Here is a 22,506-nt window from a genome sequence, read left to right on the forward strand (position 1 = left end):
TAAGCATATAGAACTGTATTTCAGAACAGATGGTATCAGTGTGTTCCTTGTTCTCTTTCCAGTGATCTGAGAATATTGCAGTAGCTGACACTTCTACTTCTCAGTCACTGCATTAAGTCCTCAACTGCATAGCAATTTTCACTGTGTTCTGTCCACCGGTATCCCTTGTCCTATTAGGTCGTGGGTTCTAAGAGGTGCCTAAATAATGATCATATTTGTGGTCAGGGTTATTTTCTGAAGTCAAAAGCTTACAAGAGGCAGTTATTTTTAATTTGTGATTCTTTGTATGGCTGGACTGTACTGGCACAGATTTTTCTATTCCTCTTAGTACTTTGTGATCAGAAGGAATAAATTAATCAGAGTGTTTCTCTTGTAGTATAGAATCCTTCTACAAATTATTGATTTTTCTTAAGTAGCTGCATGCCTTTGGGAGGGGAATCCATGAATAACTGCTTAGTTTTAAGAGCCTGCATCTTAGTACTAAAATTTCTAGCTGTAATATATTAATAGCAATTCATATGGCATATGTCTTAAATGCTACAGACTCTTAATATTGTTTGTAATATATCCTAAAACAATTAGAGACTCTCATTAAAATATACATTTACAAGGGGATTTTGCTACAGCTGAAATATATTTATATGTGTGTTAATGTAATAAATTTAGATAACCTGTAATGAAAAGGGATGGAAAAGTTGGTTTGATAAAGACGCTCCCGAGGAAGAAATTATACCTGATGGATATAATGATTCACTTGATACCTTTCGCAAGCTTTTACTCATCAGGTGAGCATCTTCATAAAATTGAGAAATGCATATATGGTTGCATCATGTGTCTCAGTCTGTTGGTACACTATTATCATAATAGTGTAATTTTTATTAATTTCTGGATGACATGAAATATTATTTAAATCACTCATGAAATATGATTTAATTCACTCACTTTGGAGCTATCCTCTGAAGAGTCTAAAAAAAGTTATTTCTAGGAAATACTTTTATAGCTTTGCTTTTATATAATGAAAAATGTAAACTGGGAACCACATTGCAGCGTTTTACAAAAAGCCTCTGAAAAAGTAGAATAATTCAGATAGTTTTCAAAATGTTTATGCATGAGATCATATCTCCCTATGTTCATTGTATACTTTCCAAGTACTACAACAAATAAATCAGAGATACTACAAAAAAACAACATTCATTACTAGACTGTGATTTGTCTTTGGAGCAGATTCAACCTGCGCAGTAAAGAAGGCCAGAATCTGATGGAAGAAGTACTGTATTGTTCTATCCTATACACCCTGATGGGGGATGGGGAGCACCTAAGTCCTAAGCCTTTAAATACTAAGCCTATAAATTGAAGCTTTGCAAAGTCATATCTTTTATCCAAAAGTAGCTGTTTGGGTTTTTTTTTTCCCTTGGGAAAAAATAAAGACTCATCCCCAACAAAAATGCAATCCAGTGCATAAGAGTTGAGTCTGTTCCCTAAAAGACTAACAGACTCAATGAAACATCTGCAGAATTTTACTAAAGGGCAAAATGATCTTACATTTCCCTACGTGGATCCTCAGATACAAAAGCTCTGTTTAAAATGAAGAATGTCCCAACCTGATAAAGGTACCCAGAACAGAAAATTACAGTGCAGAGGGTTTACTTAAGGCAAAATTGTAAGCAACCAAAAAGTATTAAACAGTCATAGGTAGAGGGAAGACTACTATCACTGTCTATTGTTATATCTGTAAAGCCAAGCCTACATATATGAATGTGAGTATATATATATATGCAGATTATGAAGCAGAAATCTCTATTTGATAAAAATAGAATTTCTAATTTAAGTCTGATCTTTGGAACACGAAGAGGCATTGAATTTGTATCTTGGTATATATTTTTATTTCTAGGTCTTGGTGTCCAGACCGAACGCTTTCCCAAGCCAGAAAATACATTGCAAATTCCTTGGATGAGAAATATATAGAACCAGTCATTTTGAATTTAGAAGAAACTTGGGAGGAAAGTGACACACGAACACCTCTCATCTGTTTCTTATCTATGGGTTCTGACCCAACTATTCAGATTGATTCTTTGGCTAGGAAGCATAAGTTAGGTATGAAGTAATTATTCATTGTCATGTGTTATGATACAGAAGGGTAATGTAAGTAATTTCAGAGATTTTTTTTTCTGAAAAGTGTTTCTTAAATTGTGTTGTACTATTGATTGGTCCTGAACCATCATCTTAGAGATAAAATAATATTTTAATGGTGTGGTGAGGATCATTCTGTGTGCTGTTGAACAGTAATGTTTTCTGTTCTTTTTTTATAAATTGTTATCATCCTTCCCAGTGATGACATTTTTTTAATTCCTAACTATAAGACAATATTAATTATTTTTTTTTTTGCATGGCGACTATACAGTTTTCTTGTTTTAACTCTTCACTGCAGGTGACATAAAAATCAGCAATCTGCTTACAAGATTACTTTGTAACAAAAAATACCCACAGGATCTGCATTTGTATATTCTGGACTTTATGGCTACATTGTGTGGAAATTTTGAAAGTTCATGTATACAAACTGAGTCAGACACAGATATATATATTAATTATATTAGTCACAATAATAAGTTCACAAATGCAATTTTGCAATTAGGCATTGTTCTTATTTATGTGGCTTCATTACCTATATTTCAAGAAAAATCTGGGTTCATATTTCAAATACCATGCCTTCATTAAAATTTGGCACAAATTCCCATTGGCAATAATAACATTAGTCACAGTCTTTCACTTCTACAAACACTGTAAATATTGTGAATGTATATTTTAATGTTATTTTACAAAGTTTCAATGTTTAGAAAATGTATACAGAGTAGAATAATATGCTGATGAAGAGATTCTATTTTCAGAAGTATGTATTTTTGTACAAAATGTACTTAATTGTGCTGTATTTATATCACTGTTTTTTTGGACTGAATTTGAATTCTTACTTTGAAGAATGTAAGTTCATTAATCATGTATTGTCAAATATGTTCTAGAATGTAGGACCATCTCTATGGGTCAAGGACAAGAAGTTCATGCACGCAAATTCATACAGATGTCAATGCAACAGGTAGGAAAAAAACCCCTGCAATATAAGTTGGTTTTCTCTTTTAGCATTCTTTTGCACCTCTTTTGCAGGTAATCTTTAATATTTTGCATTTTCATCTTACTATCAGGCATATCTCAGGGTAAAAAAGTCTCCTTGAGTGCCTGAGCCTAAACACATCCCACTTTGGGATATGCATGTGCCGGTGGAGTTCAGGTCAATATTTCTGCCTGCAGTAATATTGAGCAGCTTTTCAAAGGTAGCACATTACTTTATTATCACTATGCTGTTATCCAAAGGTGAAAGGACATCGTGTCATAGTTCCATCCTTCAGGACTTGCAGATCCCACCTCTTTATTGGCATTCTTTTTTTTCCTCTCCTGCCCCTACGAGAGTGACCTAGAAGTTGCATAGTTTATACTACATAAAATGGTGAGTGCTCACATAGCTTAAAGCTGTAGATGCAGAAGCAGGCGCTGGCTTCTAATACTGCCTCACATTTTCCTCACATCTGTGCTAATGAGAGGGCCTCTTGCTCACCTGCAATTGTTTTTTGTTCTTTGTTTCTTTAATTGCCAGTCCTTTTGGCTTTAAGTCCCAGGAAGTCTAAGAATATCCAAACAATATTTAAGAATTTTTCTCTTAAAAACTGTAGTGTATTTTGTTATGGCAGATGATATTCTCAAACAGTAAAAACATGAGCAGTCTAAGAAGCAGCTACAGAAGGATGGTAAATGGCACCTCAAATTCCATATAATCGGTACAGTGTAAAGGTAGCACAGTCTGGTCAGCTGGACACTTAAAAGAGTTGTGGCCAGTGCAAATGAAGACATTCAGCCAGAGTTGCCTGTAAACTCAAAATATCGGGAATTGGTCTTATTTGAGTATTCTGAAGGACTAGAATATCTCTACTAACAGAGACCAGATGACTGCAAGAACTATATTGGTAAATAAAACAAATTTTTCATCTGACCATAACTGACAGTTAGTCCTTACTAAACCAGGAGTACAGCATTGCTTGTAATAGTCACCTAAAGGAGCCTGAACTGACTTGTGTTCAGTAAAAGATTTTATTGGTACCGTATTACCTATTTGTTAACCAGTATATGCTTTCATACCTACAGTGGGAGTATTCATCAAAAGTTAGATAAAAAGTTAAGGATGGATTCATGATGAGATTTAAAACGTAACTCCTCACAATACATGACATCTATTAGATTCCCTGGGTATCTGTCCTCATGCATGAGAGCTCTGGAAGGACAAACACTGAAAATGAGATCACAACACAGAATTAATGTACTTTTGAGACTGTTGCAGAGTCATTATCATGATTATTTCAGATTTCCATCTAACAAAATGTTCTTTTATCACTTTATTCTCCAATGTTTAATCACACTAAGATGAGGAAATGGTTCTTTAGACTTCTGCAAAGTCCTGTCCTCTTAATCTGATAGACTGAAGTGCTTCCAAGCCTTTCCAGGACTTCCCGTGTTTTGTGCAGAAAAAAGAAAAGGTCGGGCAGCATCAGTTCAGGGAATTCCAATTGTATTGCCTGCTATCTGTGAGATATCTTCATCTGAGGAAAAAAAATCTCTTGCCAGATGATATTTATTCATTTGACCATAGTACAGTCCACTTCATTTCTGTTTCTCCATTATGGAATAATATAAGATTTGTATATGGCCTTTACTGCGCACTTGCTAGACATTACTGTATAATCCAAGGTTCTCTAGCTAATGCAGCCTTGGTTGTGGAAGTTGTCTATATTGTATCCCAGTAAATTCTCAAGTCCTACTGAATATTGTGACACCACTACTGGAATATAGATGTACACCAATTTATAAAAAGAGGAAAAAGAAATCTCTTTATAGAAGATGGCATTTTTTTTTATGATGTGCAAATGCAAACATATATCTCTCATACTTCTTTGTGTTCTTTTGTCTAGAATGATAATGAATTTCCAGTTCATTGGAATGTTAGAAACTGGGGCATCCTTGCCTTTCTTTGCCCTCAATTAAAACCATAAGGATACTCTAAACAGCACTCTAGTAGAGCTACTAGTAACAATTTCTGAACGAAATGCCTTGATGGTGTACAGATTTTACAAAGGGAGGGATATGCGAACATCGGATTTGCGAGAACAGAACTCATGAATATGAATACAGATATCTGGGTTTTTTCCTACATCTGGCCAAGAGTATATGATTAAACTGTTGTGCTGTGTTACAGGTAGATAATTTTTAAAAACTGAGCCTGATTAATTTGGAAATGTCACAAATGGATTAAAGATCTTCCTCAAAAATTGGCTCCCCATAGAAGAAGGGAAACCCCCCCCTTCATTTAACCTTTTTCTTTAGTATCCATCAGTTCACCATAAATATTTCAATTATATCACCAAATGTTATTTCTTATTAAATGAACTAAACCAAAATTGCCAAAATGAAATTACAAGCTGTAATGAAATCCACACATCACTGTTTAGAACCGATTAAATAATGCTCCATTTCAATATCAGGCTTCTGACTCATCAGGCTTCTAAAGTGATGCTACAAAAGCTGATTGAATTTAAATTCATAAGAAGTTCAGGGAGATGATAATCAAAATAGAGCTTTCATGCAACTGGAGAGCTGAATAAGATCGAAATTAATATGCGGAGGTTGAATTTCATACACATCCATTTATTGCAGATAAACTAATTGCAGTTGAAAAGTTTTAGACTCTTGTTACCTCCTCTTTACACTTACTTTAGATTTTCTTATTAAGTAATAAGTTTAAAAAAAGGTTAGATTTCAGCTGTTACTTTTTCGCTCACATTCTCTTGGATCTGATGGCAGGATTGCTTATCGCTGGTTTTGCTGGGAGAGGACAGGAATTACTTCTTTTTGCCACTAGGTAGCACTGGTACTTCACTTAGAATATTGGCTCTGGTTATGTTATTTTCAACAATAGGATGTGGAAGTAACTTTTGCACTAACTTTTCCTATTCGCTTTAACTGTGCTAATACAAAATCAAATAATACATATTCAGGAATCCACCAAAAGTTAAAAAAAAAACCAACCCCAAAACAAAAAAACCACAACCCCAAAAAACCAAACATGCAAGACCAAATTTGATTCTCATACAGTTGGTTTTAGCATTATGAATAAATTGTTCTCAATTTTATATGGTAACAGTCGGTATCCTTATTTAGGGAGGCTGGGTGTTACTTCAGAATTGTCATCTTGGACTGGATTTTATGGATGAACTACTGGAGACTCTTCTTACTGCTGAGATACAGGATGAGACTTTTCGAATTTGGATAACTACTGAACCACATCCTAAATTCCCAATTACGCTGCTACAGGTTTGTTCAAATATTAAATTCAGGTACCTTATGCCGTCAAAATTATTTAGATTAAGTGTGTAAATGGAAATTAAATAAATGGGGGGAAAAGCACCCCAAAGCCCAAGATAAAATGAACTTACCTTACAACGCAAATACCACTTTAAACAGGAAGATTACTTACCAGTGACTGAAAGTTCTTGAAGATGTATTACATATGTGTGAATTCACAGTAATTCTGTACACAGAAACATTTGAATCAAAACTGTCAGGCTTTACCTGCATCCCTTTTTGCCCAACCATTTGCCTTTGTGAACAGAGTAATGTGAACAGATGCTCTTAGACTCCTCCAGATTTCCCTGTCTGAAATAAAGGATAAAGAGGATGGAACACTCATGGACAGCACATGTCAAAGAACATCATCTACCAAGAAGTTACCTGTTTTTCTTTGGATAAACTACAAATGGTTGTTCTGTGGATCTCAAGGAGACATTTTAATCAGTACCATAACTCTTACAAAGTGCATTTAAGCCCTGCATCTTCAAGGTGTTTATGAGTAATGGGGTATATAAACATACAGTTTGCTAAAAGTGAGAATAGACAACTGAGAGGGTTGCTGGACGAATCTTCACTGCATTTATCTCAAATGTTTTACATATGATTTCCCAGTCTACAGTGTCACATTACCTGTTAAAATATTAATGTATTCAGGGATTCCAGAAAATGATTAAGTGACAAACCAAAGGTCAGCTCTTTCTCAAAAGAAAGGAAGGAATAATTTGGGGTTTTTATAGAGAACATTAATAAAAAACTGACCAAGATATCCTTTGAAATGTGGAAAGACTGGTTAGCAAGTGTTCCCATTCAGTACAATGCTCTAGTGTGTTCATGTGCAGATAGGTCCTTGCAGAAGGCTGGAGCTCATCTCTGAGACAGCTTGCCTGAGCTCTATAGCCCAGAAATAAGTTTGTGAGACTGAAGTTGAAAAGTCATTCCTTTAAAATAATTGAAGTTCTTTACCACAAATATGGAGATAGTAAAACTGCAAGGTGAAGTACATATTCATCAGTGTCTTCCATTAAGTGTCTAAGTAGAACAAGGTCAGAGCCATGCTTGCATTCAGCCTGTAGGCAGCCTGGCATTTACTACCCTTTCAATGCATGCTGCCATGTTACTCATCTAGTCAGACAATTACTTACTGTTGGAGCCAAAAAATATTTTTATTTGGGTTCCTCCAGCATTTGAAATTGTCTCAAAGAATATAGATTCTGGTAAGGCCAGTCTGTGTCTGAACTAACAGATTCAAGTGTGCCTATGAACATTACCCAGCACCGGAATGCAGTAGGCCATAACAGTAAGTAGTTACAACATTCTCTGACCTGAAACCCTGTGCTAACTGGCATTCTTTCAACTGGCACTCTTTCAAATAATTTGCAGGCATGGTTTGACAACTAAAATTTTGTAGAAACTATTCCCATTAGCCAGTTCACATGAAAGTAAAGGGCTGTATTCCAAGGGGCTGTGGCAGTTTACTACCACAAATGCAGATTCCATGCCTGCTTACCAGACTGCCCAGGAACCTTCCCAGGTAAATCTAATTTACTGCTGCAGACATATCCAGAGAGTCCAGAGTAGCCACTCTGAACACAAAGATTTGCTTTGAGGTGGGGTGAGATTTCTTTGTATTTACTGTGAAGTCCTGGGACCAGAAATACAACAGAGTTCTTGTCATCTACTCTGGATTGTTCTCTTCTATCATTCAGTCATTGAATTAGGGACAGACAACTACATGATGCCTTTTGAAAAGCATGGCAGTTGCTTCCATATTGTTGATTAAAATTCTTGGACCTATGGACAAGTGTCAGGGATGGTTCTGACCAACAAAAACTGCAGGTCTATGTTCAAAATGTTAAACTAATACATATTACAGAATTTTGTAGCCTATTCTGATTCAAACTCATTTAAGAGTAAATAAGTTATATTAAAGCATGTTATAGTAAAACTACATTTCAACTTTGTATCTACAGTGCTTCAACTATTTACATTTTATTTATAACTAATAGTTGTGAGATTTTTAATGGTACTGGTTTTGTTCAGCTAAACAAACCTAATTCCTTTATCTTTTTTACATGACAGATTGCTATCAAGTTCACAAATGAACCTCCCCAAGGTGTACGTGCTAGTTTGAAAAGAACATTTTCTGGAATTAATCAGGATCTGTTAGATGTTAGCAATATGCCTATGTGGAAACCTTTGCTTTACACTGTAGCTTTCCTGCATTCTACTGTTCAGGTATTACTTATAAGGTTTGCAAATGCTATTATGTGTGGAGTCACTTTAACAGAGGTTCCTGACAATACACATTCTGATATTTATTTTAGCATTATGTTGCAGGGCTGAAGATTTAACTTCTGTAATCCGTATTTCAAGGTTATTTATTCACTTAATTGGTTTATAAATTTTACACAATGTTCATACTATGGACATTTAGAATGAGGATTTTTCTCATTTAATTTTAGCTGTCCAAAAGTTAGTCATTTCGAAGTAAGGGAAAGTTGTAAAGGAAAAACTCTCTCTGTAGTCAACAGAAATAGATAAGTACCTTGAAAAAGAAAATAACCTTATCTGTCTTAGCTGTTTCTCTACAAAAGAGTGAATTACATTCTGGATATAGATCACTCTGTCCACTCTTTTTTAAAGGCAATCTAGACGCTTACCTTAGAGTAGCTGTCTACTTTGTAGATGGCTAAAATTAAATAAAATTCTACAACTTGGCATCTTCTTTTTATCTTATTTTTATCTGTGCCAATGTGTTTTCTATATTAATTCCAATGTAAGCACAATATCTATACTTTGTACTTCAAAGATACGTAAGTTTTGACATGACAATAAATACCATCATTTTGAGCTCTCTGAATATCCTTCTTTTCAGGAAGGATCTCAAAATAGTTCTGAAATGCTATTTAAGCCTTAGGCTCTATTGAGCTGCTCCTATTTTTAGTGTAGCAAAGATGATGAAAGAGAAAGCCAATTTGTTGAGGTCCCTATTAAGATACAGTATTCTGCATTATTTTCCACCTTCTACCTATTTATAAACAGTGAGAAAGTTGTTCTGTGTAGTGCATCAGGATTATACTGTTCTTGTGGAACTAGAAGACCTATGCTTACCCAACCATCAGTACTTTTAAAAAATATTATAGCTATTAATCTTTTCAGAAATTTATTTATGGATTGCCAATCAGCAACCAGTATATACATTGCCCTGCCTTTAAACTGGCCAATTCCTAATATCCTTTGGTGACAAGATCGCTATGATAAATATAGCTTAAGAAGTAATTCAAAGAATTTGGCAGAAAATCATTATACCTTTCTGCAGGGTATTATTCGTTAATGCGGTCTCATATGCTTATAAACAATAGCTGATTTTGAAAAAATAAAAGTTTTTTTTCAGTTCTAGTTCTTTTTAAATCTTGTAGCTAAGGTACCTAAATGTTACTTAACTAGATGTCAAAGACTGTCAGTTATTTAAACTCTAATAAATATGTTATTACTGAGTTAATCTTAGAATGTCAGTATTACACTGTTTATTCATTTAATAAATGTCAGCACTGTTCAGCAATCTAATTCTTAACTTCTTGGATTAATTTTTCTATGTTCTGAAAAAAATCATTGAGCAGTGTAACTGAGGCAGTTAAAATAAAGTTGTGAGAAATCTAACAGTGTTGGATGTTTAAAATGTTCCGGTTGCAGATTATATTCTCTTACTTTTATAGTCAACTATTTTTCTGTTCCTGCAAGTGTTATAATCTTATTTTCAAATATGTATGCAATAATAAATTTGAATAATGCAGTGGTGGCAGCCTTATAATAAACTTGTGAATTTTGAAAAACGTATATTAAAACAATACAGTGAAACAGTAAGACAAAAGGGGCAACCTAGAAGCTGTTGGATAACTGAGCATTAATACATGAGCTCAAAAAATTGAAACTATCATTAGTAGACTGTATATGTAGAAAAAAATGAACAACTGTGGAACTCAGAATTGTTGAGTGTGCTACAAATGCAGAGATTCAGTAATTAAATTACTTAACATAAAAATCTGATCATCCACACAGACATGAGACATTTCAAACCTATGACTGATACATTGATTAGTAAAGGTAGCAATAAATGATTCTGTTGCATTTTCTATAAGTATTTATCCCTCATGGTGTAACTTAATAATTAGCTTTGTTTTTTACTGATGTGTATGAGGCACACACCTGTTTCCTAGGCTAGCTTTCTTCTTAATTTCTTTATTCCATTATTTATTATTATTATTATTAAACTTCAGTAATAAAAATAATTATATGTTGTTTCATAAGCATTTTTGGTTTTAATTGTATTCTTAAGGAACGACGCAAGTTTGGGCCTTTGGGTTGGAATATTCCCTATGAATTTAACTCAGCAGACTTTACGGCCAGCGTTCAGTTTATACAAAATCACCTAGATGAATGCGACACCAAGAAGGTAAATACTAAAATTTGCATACAGTATATTTAATTGCGTTGTACAGCATCTGTAATTGCTTTTTCAATGTTACTAATTATTATAGTTTATTCATTGCTGTTCTTTCAGTACAGCTTCTAATGATCAAAGTTTCAGATTCTCTGTAAGACTGTGAAGCTGAAATATTTTGTGTGCTATCATCCATGTAACAATATGTAACAGTCAAGAACTTCAGAATTTGATCTTTTTTTCAGTACCATATCTAAAATATTAACAGATCTATGCAATATCTGTTTTTGAAAGGGAGCTAAAATGTTTACAGAGTTTGACAGAGCTAATCAAACTTCTCTATAGCTGCCATTTGGTCTTCTACTCTTTGTCAGGGAACGTAATAGAATAGCCGTTCCTTGCAAAGCAGCCCTTTGTCAGTAGAGCAAGATGAGAAACTGGGGGAAATGGGGAAAAGATAAGATAGAAGAGAGGCAGTAGCAGCTGCGAATTATTTCAGGTCACACAAGAAATAGTAAGTTATATTTCTAATAGCAGGATCAAACCCAACTCTACTATAAAATTATAGAGCTGAGCTCAGAAAAAGCATTAGAAATAAAGGTTTTTGTTGTTGTTGTTGTTGCAACAATGGTATTTTCAGCTGGCATTTCAGAGCCTTATGAGCTTCAGATGATATGGAAATTACAGGCTGGATACCTCTTTCTTACATGTTATAACCACAGTCTTTTATTTACTTTACTTGCAACCAGGGGATATCATGGAACACAGTACGCTACATGATTGGAGAAGTACAATATGGAGGCCGGGTCACAGATGACTTTGATAAGCGTCTTCTTAATTGCTTTGCAAGGGTGAGAGACCTTGACAAACACGGTTATTTGTCATATTTATTGGCAGTTGCAATACAGAAATCAGAAGACCTTCCTTCTGCTGAATATGCACTTTACCACCAGTTTATAAGATTCTTCAGAGTAAAAGGAATTCTTCAAAGCATCATTCTTTGGCAGTGAGGTTCTTCCCCTTGGTTTCTCTTTAGTGAGGAGCAGAAACTATTAAAAAGACAGCTGGAACTCAAACTTAGAAGACACAGGTTTTAATGATTTGCTTATATATTCAAGTAAAATTAGATGTCATAGCTAAAACAAGAACCTGAATTCTCCAAGAATAAAAATGAGATTAAAAAAACCTCTGAGTAGCAAAGTAATTGTGTGGTTTTCCTCTGATTTTTCACAGGTATGGTTTAATGAAAAGATGTTTGACAGCACTTTCTGTTTTCACACTGGATATAAAATTCCAGTGTGCAAAACCCTGGAACAGTATTTTGAATACATCCAGTCACTCCCTGCCATGGACAGCCCAAAGGTCTTTGGTCTTCATCCTAATGCTGATATTATGTAAGTAGGTCTCAACATATTGAAATCAAAGACCCTTTTATTATCTGGAAAAAAATCCCTATGAAATGCTTCAGTAAAGTATATTTTTCATAGGAAATCTAGGATTCATGTGAATCTCACTATTGAAGTAGAACACTTGATGTTAAGTACATGATTATGAATGCAGTATCTTCAGCTACATTTTATATGTCCTTTTAAAGCAGTCAGAATTCTTATTACTTACTCCTCATGGTTTTAGAAATTTTTTTATTTGAAAGCATTTTAAAACTTTTATATGAACATATGATACAAGGTTCCATACAATTCAACTGGAGAAAGTTTCTAATGTTTGCCTTCTGTTCCAAATAGTATTTTTTTGTGCACACTGATAAAAGAATTCTCTGGATTGCCACTTGGCTTACAGCACATCTTCAGATGTAACTACAATCTTTTGTTGCCATCAGTCCTGCCATTCCTGTTGTTTAAAAGAGGCTTTTCAACCTCACCATGTACTAACTCCATTTAAAATTTTATCTTTGACTTAATTAACTTTTTGATTCGAAATAATATGAATCATCATCATATTTTTTCACTGAAGTTCTTAATAATTCTGCCATGAATGATTGCATTTTCATTATGTCCACATTCATTGTTTCTTAACACAGCTTTCTGTATTTTCAAACAAAACAAATGTTATTCAAATGCTCAACTGCTGTAGAAACCTAGTATCTTCTAACACTTTTGGACAAAACAATAATTTCCCACAAGTTTTCAGTTCCGAATTTGAGATGCTGATGCCGTATCAAAAGCACAGTATTCTAAGCATGCTGTGAGAACAGTACACAGTTTTATTGTCAACTCCGCCTAGCACCTACCATTGTAAATATATACTTCTGAAGAAAAGAATCTTAAGAGTAGATTCTGTTTCAAGTCCTTCTCTGATTCTTGCAAGACCTCACTTCCAGAATTGATTAAAGAAGAGTCAAAATTTAACAGAGAACTAAACAAAGTCCTAAAGAGATACATGCTTTAGATCCAAAATTAGGCTTGTAGGAAGGCTAATTTATAGGAGGAAACTTGAAACTAACAGTGAGGGGGAGCCTTAGCGAATAGGAACAGCTCTTTTGTTCCTCTCTAGTTACCAGGTTTTTCTTCCACTTGTTACTTCAGCATATTCCTGCTGCTTTAGTCCTTTTTCTGGAGATTTTCCTTTGTAGATTTTTCTTTGGGGAAGATGTTCAACAGCTTCATGCTTTTTTCCACATCTTATTGCAGTCTGTTATATGCAACTATGCACATGGGCTGGCTGTCTGAATTTCATCTTTGACACTGTTACTGAGGTCAAGACCTTATCTCCCACTGGTTTAGTGGGACAGTTTTCCAGTTCAGCCAAAAGCTTGATCTGTTGGTTCCAACTGTAAGACTTCACTGAATGTCAGTGCTTTCATCCACGTGGGATTAATACCTGAAGTCATTGCAGCTGATTTTAACTTGCTATGTGAACCATAGGCTCTGCAATGGCAACATAGTTAACAGTAACCTGAGCAGGCAAGGAATATTATGACAATCTTCTGCCAAATCCCTTTTCCAATTGGTTCCATCCTGAAGCCTTAAATCTAACTGAATTTTTGTAAAGTTACTGCAAGCTGTTATTAAGCAACTGAAGACAGAGCATTATCTCTCACTGTCCCTTGGTGAATGTGAAGTTTTGCATACCCCATTGCAACAGACTCCATAGCTGTTTTCTACACAAAGCTGAGGTAATGTTACTGTCAAACTGCATTAGTTCTTAATTTTAACTTCCAGTACAGAAAATTCATGACAGCAGAAACTCCAGCTATCAAACTATGATAGGTTGTTGAATCCAAACTCTGTAAGAAAATATCTTTAATAATACTTTTTGGAGTAAATAAAAATCCGTAGAAAATTCCTTCTTTTTTTTTTTCTTACGACACAATGTGCTTTGCAATACTGCTTCAGGGAAAAAAATATAAACAGGTATAAAACGCTTTATCTTGCATACTCACTTCTAGGCAAAATTGACACTGTAAATGAGGTTCATTTAATGTTGCTTTAGCTTCCTTTACAGTTACCCAAGACCTCCTTTACTGTAATAGAGAAAAATAGATTCTTGTAAAGTACCATTCCTCTGATCACAAAGCATACATCTAAAATACATAAGCTGAATCGTGCTTCTTTGCATGAGGCAAGGGCAACCTAGATGAAGAGCTGTTACGTAGACATCTACACTTGAATGTCTAAATCTGATCAGGGACGCCCCATCATGTATATCTGATTTCCTTCCTAGGAACATGGTCCTTCCTCTACAAACCTGTGCAATCTTTTTTCATTAATATTTGCATCTGTACTTCAACACTTTATTTGCAATGTAAAGGATAGTCAGGTTTTCCAAAGCCCAGAAAAATTTCATTTCAGAGTGTATTTTATATTCACTGTATCTCACTGTTATGTGAATGAAATTTCTTATTTCTATTTTCTCCTCACTTCCACACTGGAATATTATTTTTGATTATTTACATATTGAGATGCATTTTCTTGTCTTTTCTACTTTTATTTAAAATAGAAGTCTTCTTGTTCAAGCTTCTATTGCTATTTATATTTGTTTCTTTATACAAGATTCAGATGATCATTTCTCCTCTCCAGAAGATTCCTAGCTTGTGTCACTGAAGAAAGGAATATTACTTACCTTTGATTCTGTTCCTTTGAGGTTGTTTTTCAGAAATTGTTCTCTGCATTTCCCCAAAGTTTGCGTATTGCTTTCTTTTTTAAATTGTTTCTATTTTTGTTTAGATTTGGGGAAAGACCATTCATTTTTATAATTCTGTAATATTTTATAATTTAATTGGTGTAATAATCATGGAACCTATTCCTTCCACATAGAAAAGCCTGATAACGGTATTGGAAGAACAGTACTTGCAATGTGAAGAGGAAGGCTCACATCTCTTTTATCACTAGTTGCTAGATCAGCGAGACCCAGAGTAAGGGTTAACAACCACCAGTATGTCATCCAAATTAGGAATGAAGCCATGGGTCCAAGAGCAATTTGATTTTATCCAACTTTTCTATTTATATGTGGTCTTGAATAAATCTATCATTCTTTAAATGGGGCCATAAATGGAAAAAAGCTTGAGAGTTTTGCCAGACAAAACCCCTACCATTCCTACATTCAGAAGCAGAAATTATATCCTCTGAGAAGAAAACTGCCACTAGGATTTCTTCTGTTTTTCTGATTTAGTCTTTATAATTGCATTCACAGTTTATGTTGAAATGATGCAGTATCTAGCTTCTGTAGCCTTATGATACTATCTCCAAAGCTTAGATGCTTAAGGCCTTCACGTGTTCTATCTTATGGTACAACCCTTGGTTTCATTTCTTATATAACTATATATGACAAAGCAATAGAAGGAGATGGGTGTCATATGAAGGTCGAAAAGTAAAACTGACATGAAAAATTATGCCTTCAGTCAGTATAAATTTATGTTCTGAGTCAGTCTCAGGCTGTATGTTCCTCTTGTAGCTGATTCCATAAGGTAAAAGTAGGCAATGCCGGCACTGCATTACCAACACAAACACTTTTCTTTCTTACTGCGTCTCATAGCTCTATGTCACTATATAGCATTATAACTAAAATACTCGTATAATTCTGCTTGTGTTGAAGGACTGACATGTTCTACTATCTTTCACCATCAAATGTCACGACTAATTCACTTTTTTGTATTGACTCAGAACATAAATTTACATTAGCACTTGCTCATGCTGTACTATGGAATAGAAGGTTTTAATTTCCAGTGTTGTAAATCTGGCAGCTTTTGTCGTTAATCCCAAAATACCTCAAGGCAGAATGAATTTACTGTTTAATAAAGGGGCAGCTTGCAGAGTTATACCTCCACCTTTTCACTTTTAAGAAGTAACTAATTGGGGGAAATATTCTTCCTTGTTACAAAACTTTTGTTGCTTGTTCCCAGCAAATGGTTGTTTAGAAGTTCAGGCGTATGCCATTCTTTCCTCTTTTCTTAGAACCCCTAGGAATCATATTATAGGTTTTTCTGCCACCTCACAGTCTCAAAGGTTGAGAAGCAAGCTGTGGAACTCTCTCTTCTTAGCTCTGAATTAGAAAAAGAGCAGCTGTATAACAGGGTGCATAGAGGGAAGTTCATATTCTTTACAACCACGGAAAACCACACGTTCACTCTCAGTGCGTTCAGCTTGGTGCAGAACGCAAAGGAAAACAATTTCTTTTGGGAGTTTTGATTTAACCTGGTGACACAGTATGTTTTTTCTCGACTTTCAAGTTGTGTGTCTATGAAGTATCCTTTTAGCTATTAAAAAATCCTGTGTAACTTATAACATATTTCTTACCCACTCAGATACCAAAGTAATACAGCAGCTGATATTCTAGATACTATTACCAACATTCAGCCTAAAGAAAGTGGTGTAGGACATGGAGAAACTCGTGAAGCAATTGTTTATCATTTAGCTGAAGACATGCTAGAGAAACTTCCACCAGATTATATACCCCATGAGGCAAGCTAATCTTAACTGTTTTCTTACTGTTCTCTCTGTTGAGTTTTCATGTAAGTCATTCCAAAAAAGAAACCTTGAACTGTAAAGAAAGATCCTATAGCTAGTAGCAGATTCAACCAAGGAACTGCCATCTTTATAGCTATCATTTTGAATTGATATAAGGCTTTTTATTTAAAATCAAGACATCTAACAGTTGATCATGGAGACGTGTCATGGAAACTATGCTTGGACTTCCAAAGCCGCCTGTGAAAAACAAAAAAAAGTCAGGCTTGAATTTTTGTGACAGCAGTCTCCTGGGCCTTCTGGGTGAAGTCCTATTCTAGTAAAATCATGAATAATTGAGTAGTATCAGAGAAAAAAGTAAAAACAAAAACTGCAACAGTTTTAAGAGGATATATGTTAGTTGAATAATGTGAAGTAGAATTCCAGTATTTACTTTTCTGAGCACAAAGTTAAGATGTCATATGTGACAACAGTATTTCAGCATTTCAGATTTAAATACATTCCTTCTTCTGTACTCCTATATTTTAGGTAAAATCTCATTTAATTAGAATGGGACAACTTAACTCTATGAATATCTTTCTTTGGCAAGAAATTGACCAAATGCAAAAGGTGATCACAATACTCCGCAACAGTTTGAATGATCTTAAATTAGCCATAGAAGGAACTATTATTATGAGTGAGGCAAGTAAAAGCATATTTACTATGTATGGAATACTCTATTTTAAACTGTTACCTTAATTGCTTTAGTTCATACATTATAATCTCGTTTCTTCAGAATCTGAGAGATGCACTTGATAATATATATGATGGTCGAATTCCTCAATTATGGAGAAGAGTGTCTTGGGATTCTTCAACACTTGGCTTCTGGTTTACTGAACTTTTGGAAAGAAATAAGCAATTCTCTACTTGGATATATGAAGGAAGACCAAATGTATTTTGGATAACTGGATTCTTTAATCCACAAGGTAAGAGTACTGAAAGGACTTGAGTAATAATGTGTTTCATCATAATTTAATGGTTTTTACTACATATCTAATTTAATATTACACCTAGAAAAAAATGTTTTTATCACTGTCAGAATATGTCATAGAGCCAAGATGATAAATGGATTCAAAAAAGAGATTAGATAAAGTCATAGGAAACAGGTCCAATGGTAGAAATAAACATGACTATCCAAACTTAACCTTTGAGTAGGGAGGTCCCTAAGCTCTGGATTGCCAGAATCTGGAGGAACATAAAAGGGAAAGGATTTATGTGCCATTTTGCCTGTTGTAATATTATTTCACTAAGCATCCACCTTTGTCTAGTGTCAGAGACAGGGTGCTTGTACAGGTGGTCTTTTAGTCTGACCCATAAACACAGTTTTTATCATACAAGGAAAATGTAGTTAACAAACTGCTTTATCTTGTTGACATATTGTAGCATGATATGATACAGCTTCTAAAGAAAACATACTTAATGTTAATGATAGAGCTTTTAAAGAATATATGCTTTTCCTGTGGTTTCAAACTGTTTAACTCATTCCAAACTGTAGATTATGAGTATAGAAGAGCTTTGATCTAGAACAACATGCTATTTACATGCTGTACAGTAGCAACAGAAATATTTTTTTTACAGTAAGAACAATAATTCACTGGAGCAAACTCCCCAGGGACATGGTAAAGTCCCCATTGCTGGAGGTTTTCAAGATGCAGTTGTACAGGGTGCTAGATGATCTCATCTAAACTCTCTTCCCCTTGAAAGGTTGGACCAGGTGATCTTTCAAGGTCCCTTCCAACCTGGGCTGTTCGATGGTTCTATGAACGTGCAACTACACGAGAATGTATAGCAGTTACTTACCTTTCACAGAGAATCCTCAAATTGTAGTTTTCACAGTGTTTCCATTTCACATGTTAGTTAATGAACAGTTCATCCAAATTAATCAAAGATATACTGCAAAATACAAGAAAACTTCATCATTACATGTTATAGCTTGATATAGTTATTATTTTATAGGACAGATGAAGAAAAACAAATTGTAACCATCTTTATGAGTAACAAAACCTGTTACCTTATTAGATGAATGTTCATAGAAGAATCTCATTTAGCCTACACAACTGTCCATACAAAATTCTCAAGAGAAACTTCTCCCATGTTACAGCTGTGAGGTGGTTTTTTTCATTAGGATTAACCTCTGAAATCCTCTAATATTTTATATAATATTTTATGAATCTTCCCTTTGTGATGCTTCTATTCTTACTGGTCTTTCTATGACCAGGACTGTATAAAGTACTAATATCAGAGTCTTTTCTGAAGTCGCTCTAGAAACAGTAGAGGGGCCTGGAACACATCCAAATTATCATTTAAAAAATGGTATTGAGATGCCAGTCAAAACAAGATTCCATTTGTATCATAATTGACACAGCTGGTAAGCATACTGATCTCTGGTGATTCAAGAGTAGTACTCATGGAGGTGTAAAAGAAGATAATGTTCCAGGTTCTTTTGACCAAAGAAAATATTTAGCCTAGTAGCAAAGAAAACTGGGGCACAGATGGTCTTGAACTTGATGATTGCTTCAACCTCTGTGTTCCAAGAAAATAGTCCTGTGGGTGGAGAAAGAGTCTGCTCAGTGCAAAAGGTGTGCTGTGGCTAAGGGGTGAGGCAAATATAGTTCCTGTATTCATAACACTGCTCACCAGGAAATTCTGAGTAAATCACATGATACAATAAAGTTTAAAAATTGGCTGGTGTGAGGCAAATCAAAATTGAACTACCCCGTACTGCCACTGCAGGAAAATCTAGACTGATTGTACTGGCTAATCAAGCTCTAAATCTATCATAGCATTGGCAAATACCTTATAATGTTAAAACATGAGGAATGTATTTTATCAGTTTAGTGGAAAAACCTATTCATAGTACTATAAAGTATCCCCAATAATTGTATTTAAACCTTTTGTGATTTTTTTGGCAATTACCAGTGTTTGTCTCCTATAAATGATCATTATTAAGGGAGAATGTATGTCAGTGGTGGTGCAATATTCCACCTCAAGGTGAACAGGCTTATGAAAAACCAAATATCATATTATAAAGATATAATTAATTTTTAGCAAAATTTAGAAGCCTAGATCACAGTGTTTTATTTTGATCAGAATATACAGTATTTGAGAAATTAATACATGTTCATTTCAAGTACTACCTTAATTGTATTTACATAACATATTAATATTTTAGCTGTGACAAATAGCTCAGCTTCTAATGGGCTTTATGCCAATTAGCATATTAAACTACTTCTTAAATCTTTAAATGCTGTCTTCTACTGCATGCCCATGTACTTTCCTGATTTCCCCCCTGGCCTCTCCATATTTCAGTTGGTGGTTTCACCTCCTTGTAGATACTTGACAGCCCACAAAATGCTAGTCATCAATTCCTTTATGCCCTATCAAGAAGGACCTGATGCCATTTCATCTTTAAGTCTTTATAGTAATTGCTCTTAAGTGTGCAGTTCTCTACTGTTAACTTTTCTCTCTTCGCGTCATTCTCCTTCTGACAACTCCAAGTAGTTCTTCATCTGGTAGTATAAAATAGCAGCATTGGTGACTGCATTGTCATCTTCTGAGACACATACAGAAAACAAACAGGTCTTTGCTACAAGCATTTCATTTTTGTAGTTTTTTCCTTCATAGCACATCCAAGCCTCTTTGCTGCCAAGTTATTTGTCATCTTGCACTTATACTATTCAGCCCTTTACCTCTCAAACGTTTTTTATTGCAAACCTCCGTAAAGTCTGTTCAAAACAATACTCAAAGAATCACCTAAGTCGCTGCTTGATTGTGTCATCCTCTACCTCCATTTCTGGCTAGGACTCCCTTTTCTTCACTAACAAAACACAAAGTTTTCATACTTTGCAGGCACTATCTCGTCTAGATTCCCGACACTCATATAGTTATTTTTATCATCACATTCAGACACACCTTTTCTGTTTTCTGTCAGCGAAATTTATTTTTCTACTTCTTTCATTTAAAACAAAAATTGCCTTTGTCCTAATTTGCCTTTACACAAATATCAGCTCACAAAATTGATGTGTCTCCCTTCAAATTCCTTCTTGAAATACAAATCTACCATGGATCCTGTAGCTGACTGCATAATGATAATTTGTAAATCAGTATCCTAGCAAACATTAACTGAATAATTCAGTATCAAACAAAAATACATTATTTTATGTGTAATGTAAAAAGATTTTTCTCAGTGTAATGCATTCTATGCCATATTTGTCATTTGTTCCTATTTTTATCCCAAAGCAAAGTTTGCTATCATTAGTCAAGGTGCTCATTTTCAATAGAACTATGAATATCTGTCCATAACATTCAGTGCAGAACCATGCAGATAACTAAGCAAGATTATTTTTTTCTGTCATGTGAGATGTGTACTAAATCTGTGGCTTAATTTCTCAAGGATTCCTGACAGCAATGAGACAAGAAGCAACTCGAGCACATAAAGGCTGGACTTTAGATACAGTTACAATACGTAATGAAGTGCTAAAGCAAAACAAAGAAGAAATCACAGCACCTCCTTCTGTACGTATGATGTGCAAAGATGTTTCAGTATTAATTTTGGTGTTTAACTTACATTGTGTATCATTCAGTCATTTTGGATTGCTAAAGGAAAAAGTTACTGTTGTCTTCACCTCACTGGTTTTGCTCAGCCTAGAAGATAAATAGCAATAAGCATGAAGATCTTACTTTTTTGTTATTTTGCAGTTACAAAAATATTTTATTAAAAGAACCATTTCATTGTACCACGTCTTGATTTTTGGAATTTTTAGTAAACTTTAGATCAAATAGTGTAGTGTATGTTCTTTGTTAAACAACTTTTATTGCCATCTATTCCAGTAACATTATCTTCCAAAAAGGGATGATATTATAGTTTGAAATTAAATAGATTGAGAAGATTCAATGTCAGACATTTTTTCCTATAAAGCATAGATTCCTTTTAATGGTTTAAGCCAATTACTCGTTTTACAAAACAGATGCTTTATTTTGTGTGGTGTATCTGCTTACTCTCCACACAGGAAGGAGTATATATCTATGGGCTCTACTTGGAAGGTGCAGGCTGGGACAGACGAAATAGCAAACTCATTGAATCTACACCAAAGATTCTTTTTGTCCAGCTGCCTGTGGTGCATATATTTGCTGCTAATGCAACCAGTCCTAAGGATCCCAAGCTCTATGTTTGTCCTCTTTACAAGAAGCCCAAGAGGACAGATCTGAACTACATTACAGAGATCTATTTAAGGACCCAGGTGTCTCCAGACCACTGGATATTGAGAGGAGTGGCTCTCCTGTGTGATATCAAGTAAACTGGTTTTCATACCGTAACAGAAACAGAATATATGCCACATGTAACCGATTGCATGTGTAATTCTTCTACTGCTTTTTATTTGGTGGCCATTGGTCATTATACTAGAACTGTCATTTCAGTCTTGTCTTAATGACTTTTTGTCTCTTCTTCTGGTAAATTCAGTTTGTTTTGGCGATTTGGTGATAGTTTTAAAGTAAAGTTTTCAAAAGAAGTTAACTGATTGTAGTATTTGATGTTTCCATTATATTACGTTAAAAAGAAATATTTGCTTTAATAATACAGTTAGTATAAAATAAAATTTTGTTAAACCTTGAAAAAGAAAAACTTAGCTTTTTCACATTCTTTCTCATATACAGCTTTTA

General features: G+C 34.6%; 1 protein-coding gene across 1 annotated transcript in view; it reads left to right on the top strand.

The window, feature by feature from the left end:
* DNAH8 (dynein axonemal heavy chain 8) overlaps nucleotides 1-22,183 on the top strand; it is a 138,729-nt gene extending 116,546 nt beyond the window's left edge. Inside the window, exons 77-89 of the mRNA XM_064448596.1 lie at nucleotides 667-785; nucleotides 1,892-2,094; nucleotides 3,015-3,088; nucleotides 6,256-6,408; nucleotides 8,524-8,679; nucleotides 10,781-10,897; nucleotides 11,635-11,736; nucleotides 12,119-12,279; nucleotides 16,647-16,803; nucleotides 17,335-17,487; nucleotides 17,582-17,771; nucleotides 21,239-21,360; nucleotides 21,855-22,183. Of these exons, the coding sequence (XP_064304666.1) occupies nucleotides 667-785; nucleotides 1,892-2,094; nucleotides 3,015-3,088; nucleotides 6,256-6,408; nucleotides 8,524-8,679; nucleotides 10,781-10,897; nucleotides 11,635-11,736; nucleotides 12,119-12,279; nucleotides 16,647-16,803; nucleotides 17,335-17,487; nucleotides 17,582-17,771; nucleotides 21,239-21,360; nucleotides 21,855-22,142 (1,995 nt within the window). The 3' untranslated portion in view covers nucleotides 22,143-22,183. The remainder of the gene's footprint in view (nucleotides 1-666; nucleotides 786-1,891; nucleotides 2,095-3,014; nucleotides 3,089-6,255; nucleotides 6,409-8,523; nucleotides 8,680-10,780; nucleotides 10,898-11,634; nucleotides 11,737-12,118; nucleotides 12,280-16,646; nucleotides 16,804-17,334; nucleotides 17,488-17,581; nucleotides 17,772-21,238; nucleotides 21,361-21,854) is intronic.
* Nucleotides 22,184-22,506: the final 323 nt, after the last annotated feature.

The sequence above is a fragment of the Phalacrocorax carbo genome, chromosome 3, assembly GCF_963921805.1.
Source record: "Phalacrocorax carbo chromosome 3, bPhaCar2.1, whole genome shotgun sequence".
NCBI classification, from domain to species: domain Eukaryota; kingdom Metazoa; phylum Chordata; class Aves; order Suliformes; family Phalacrocoracidae; genus Phalacrocorax; species Phalacrocorax carbo.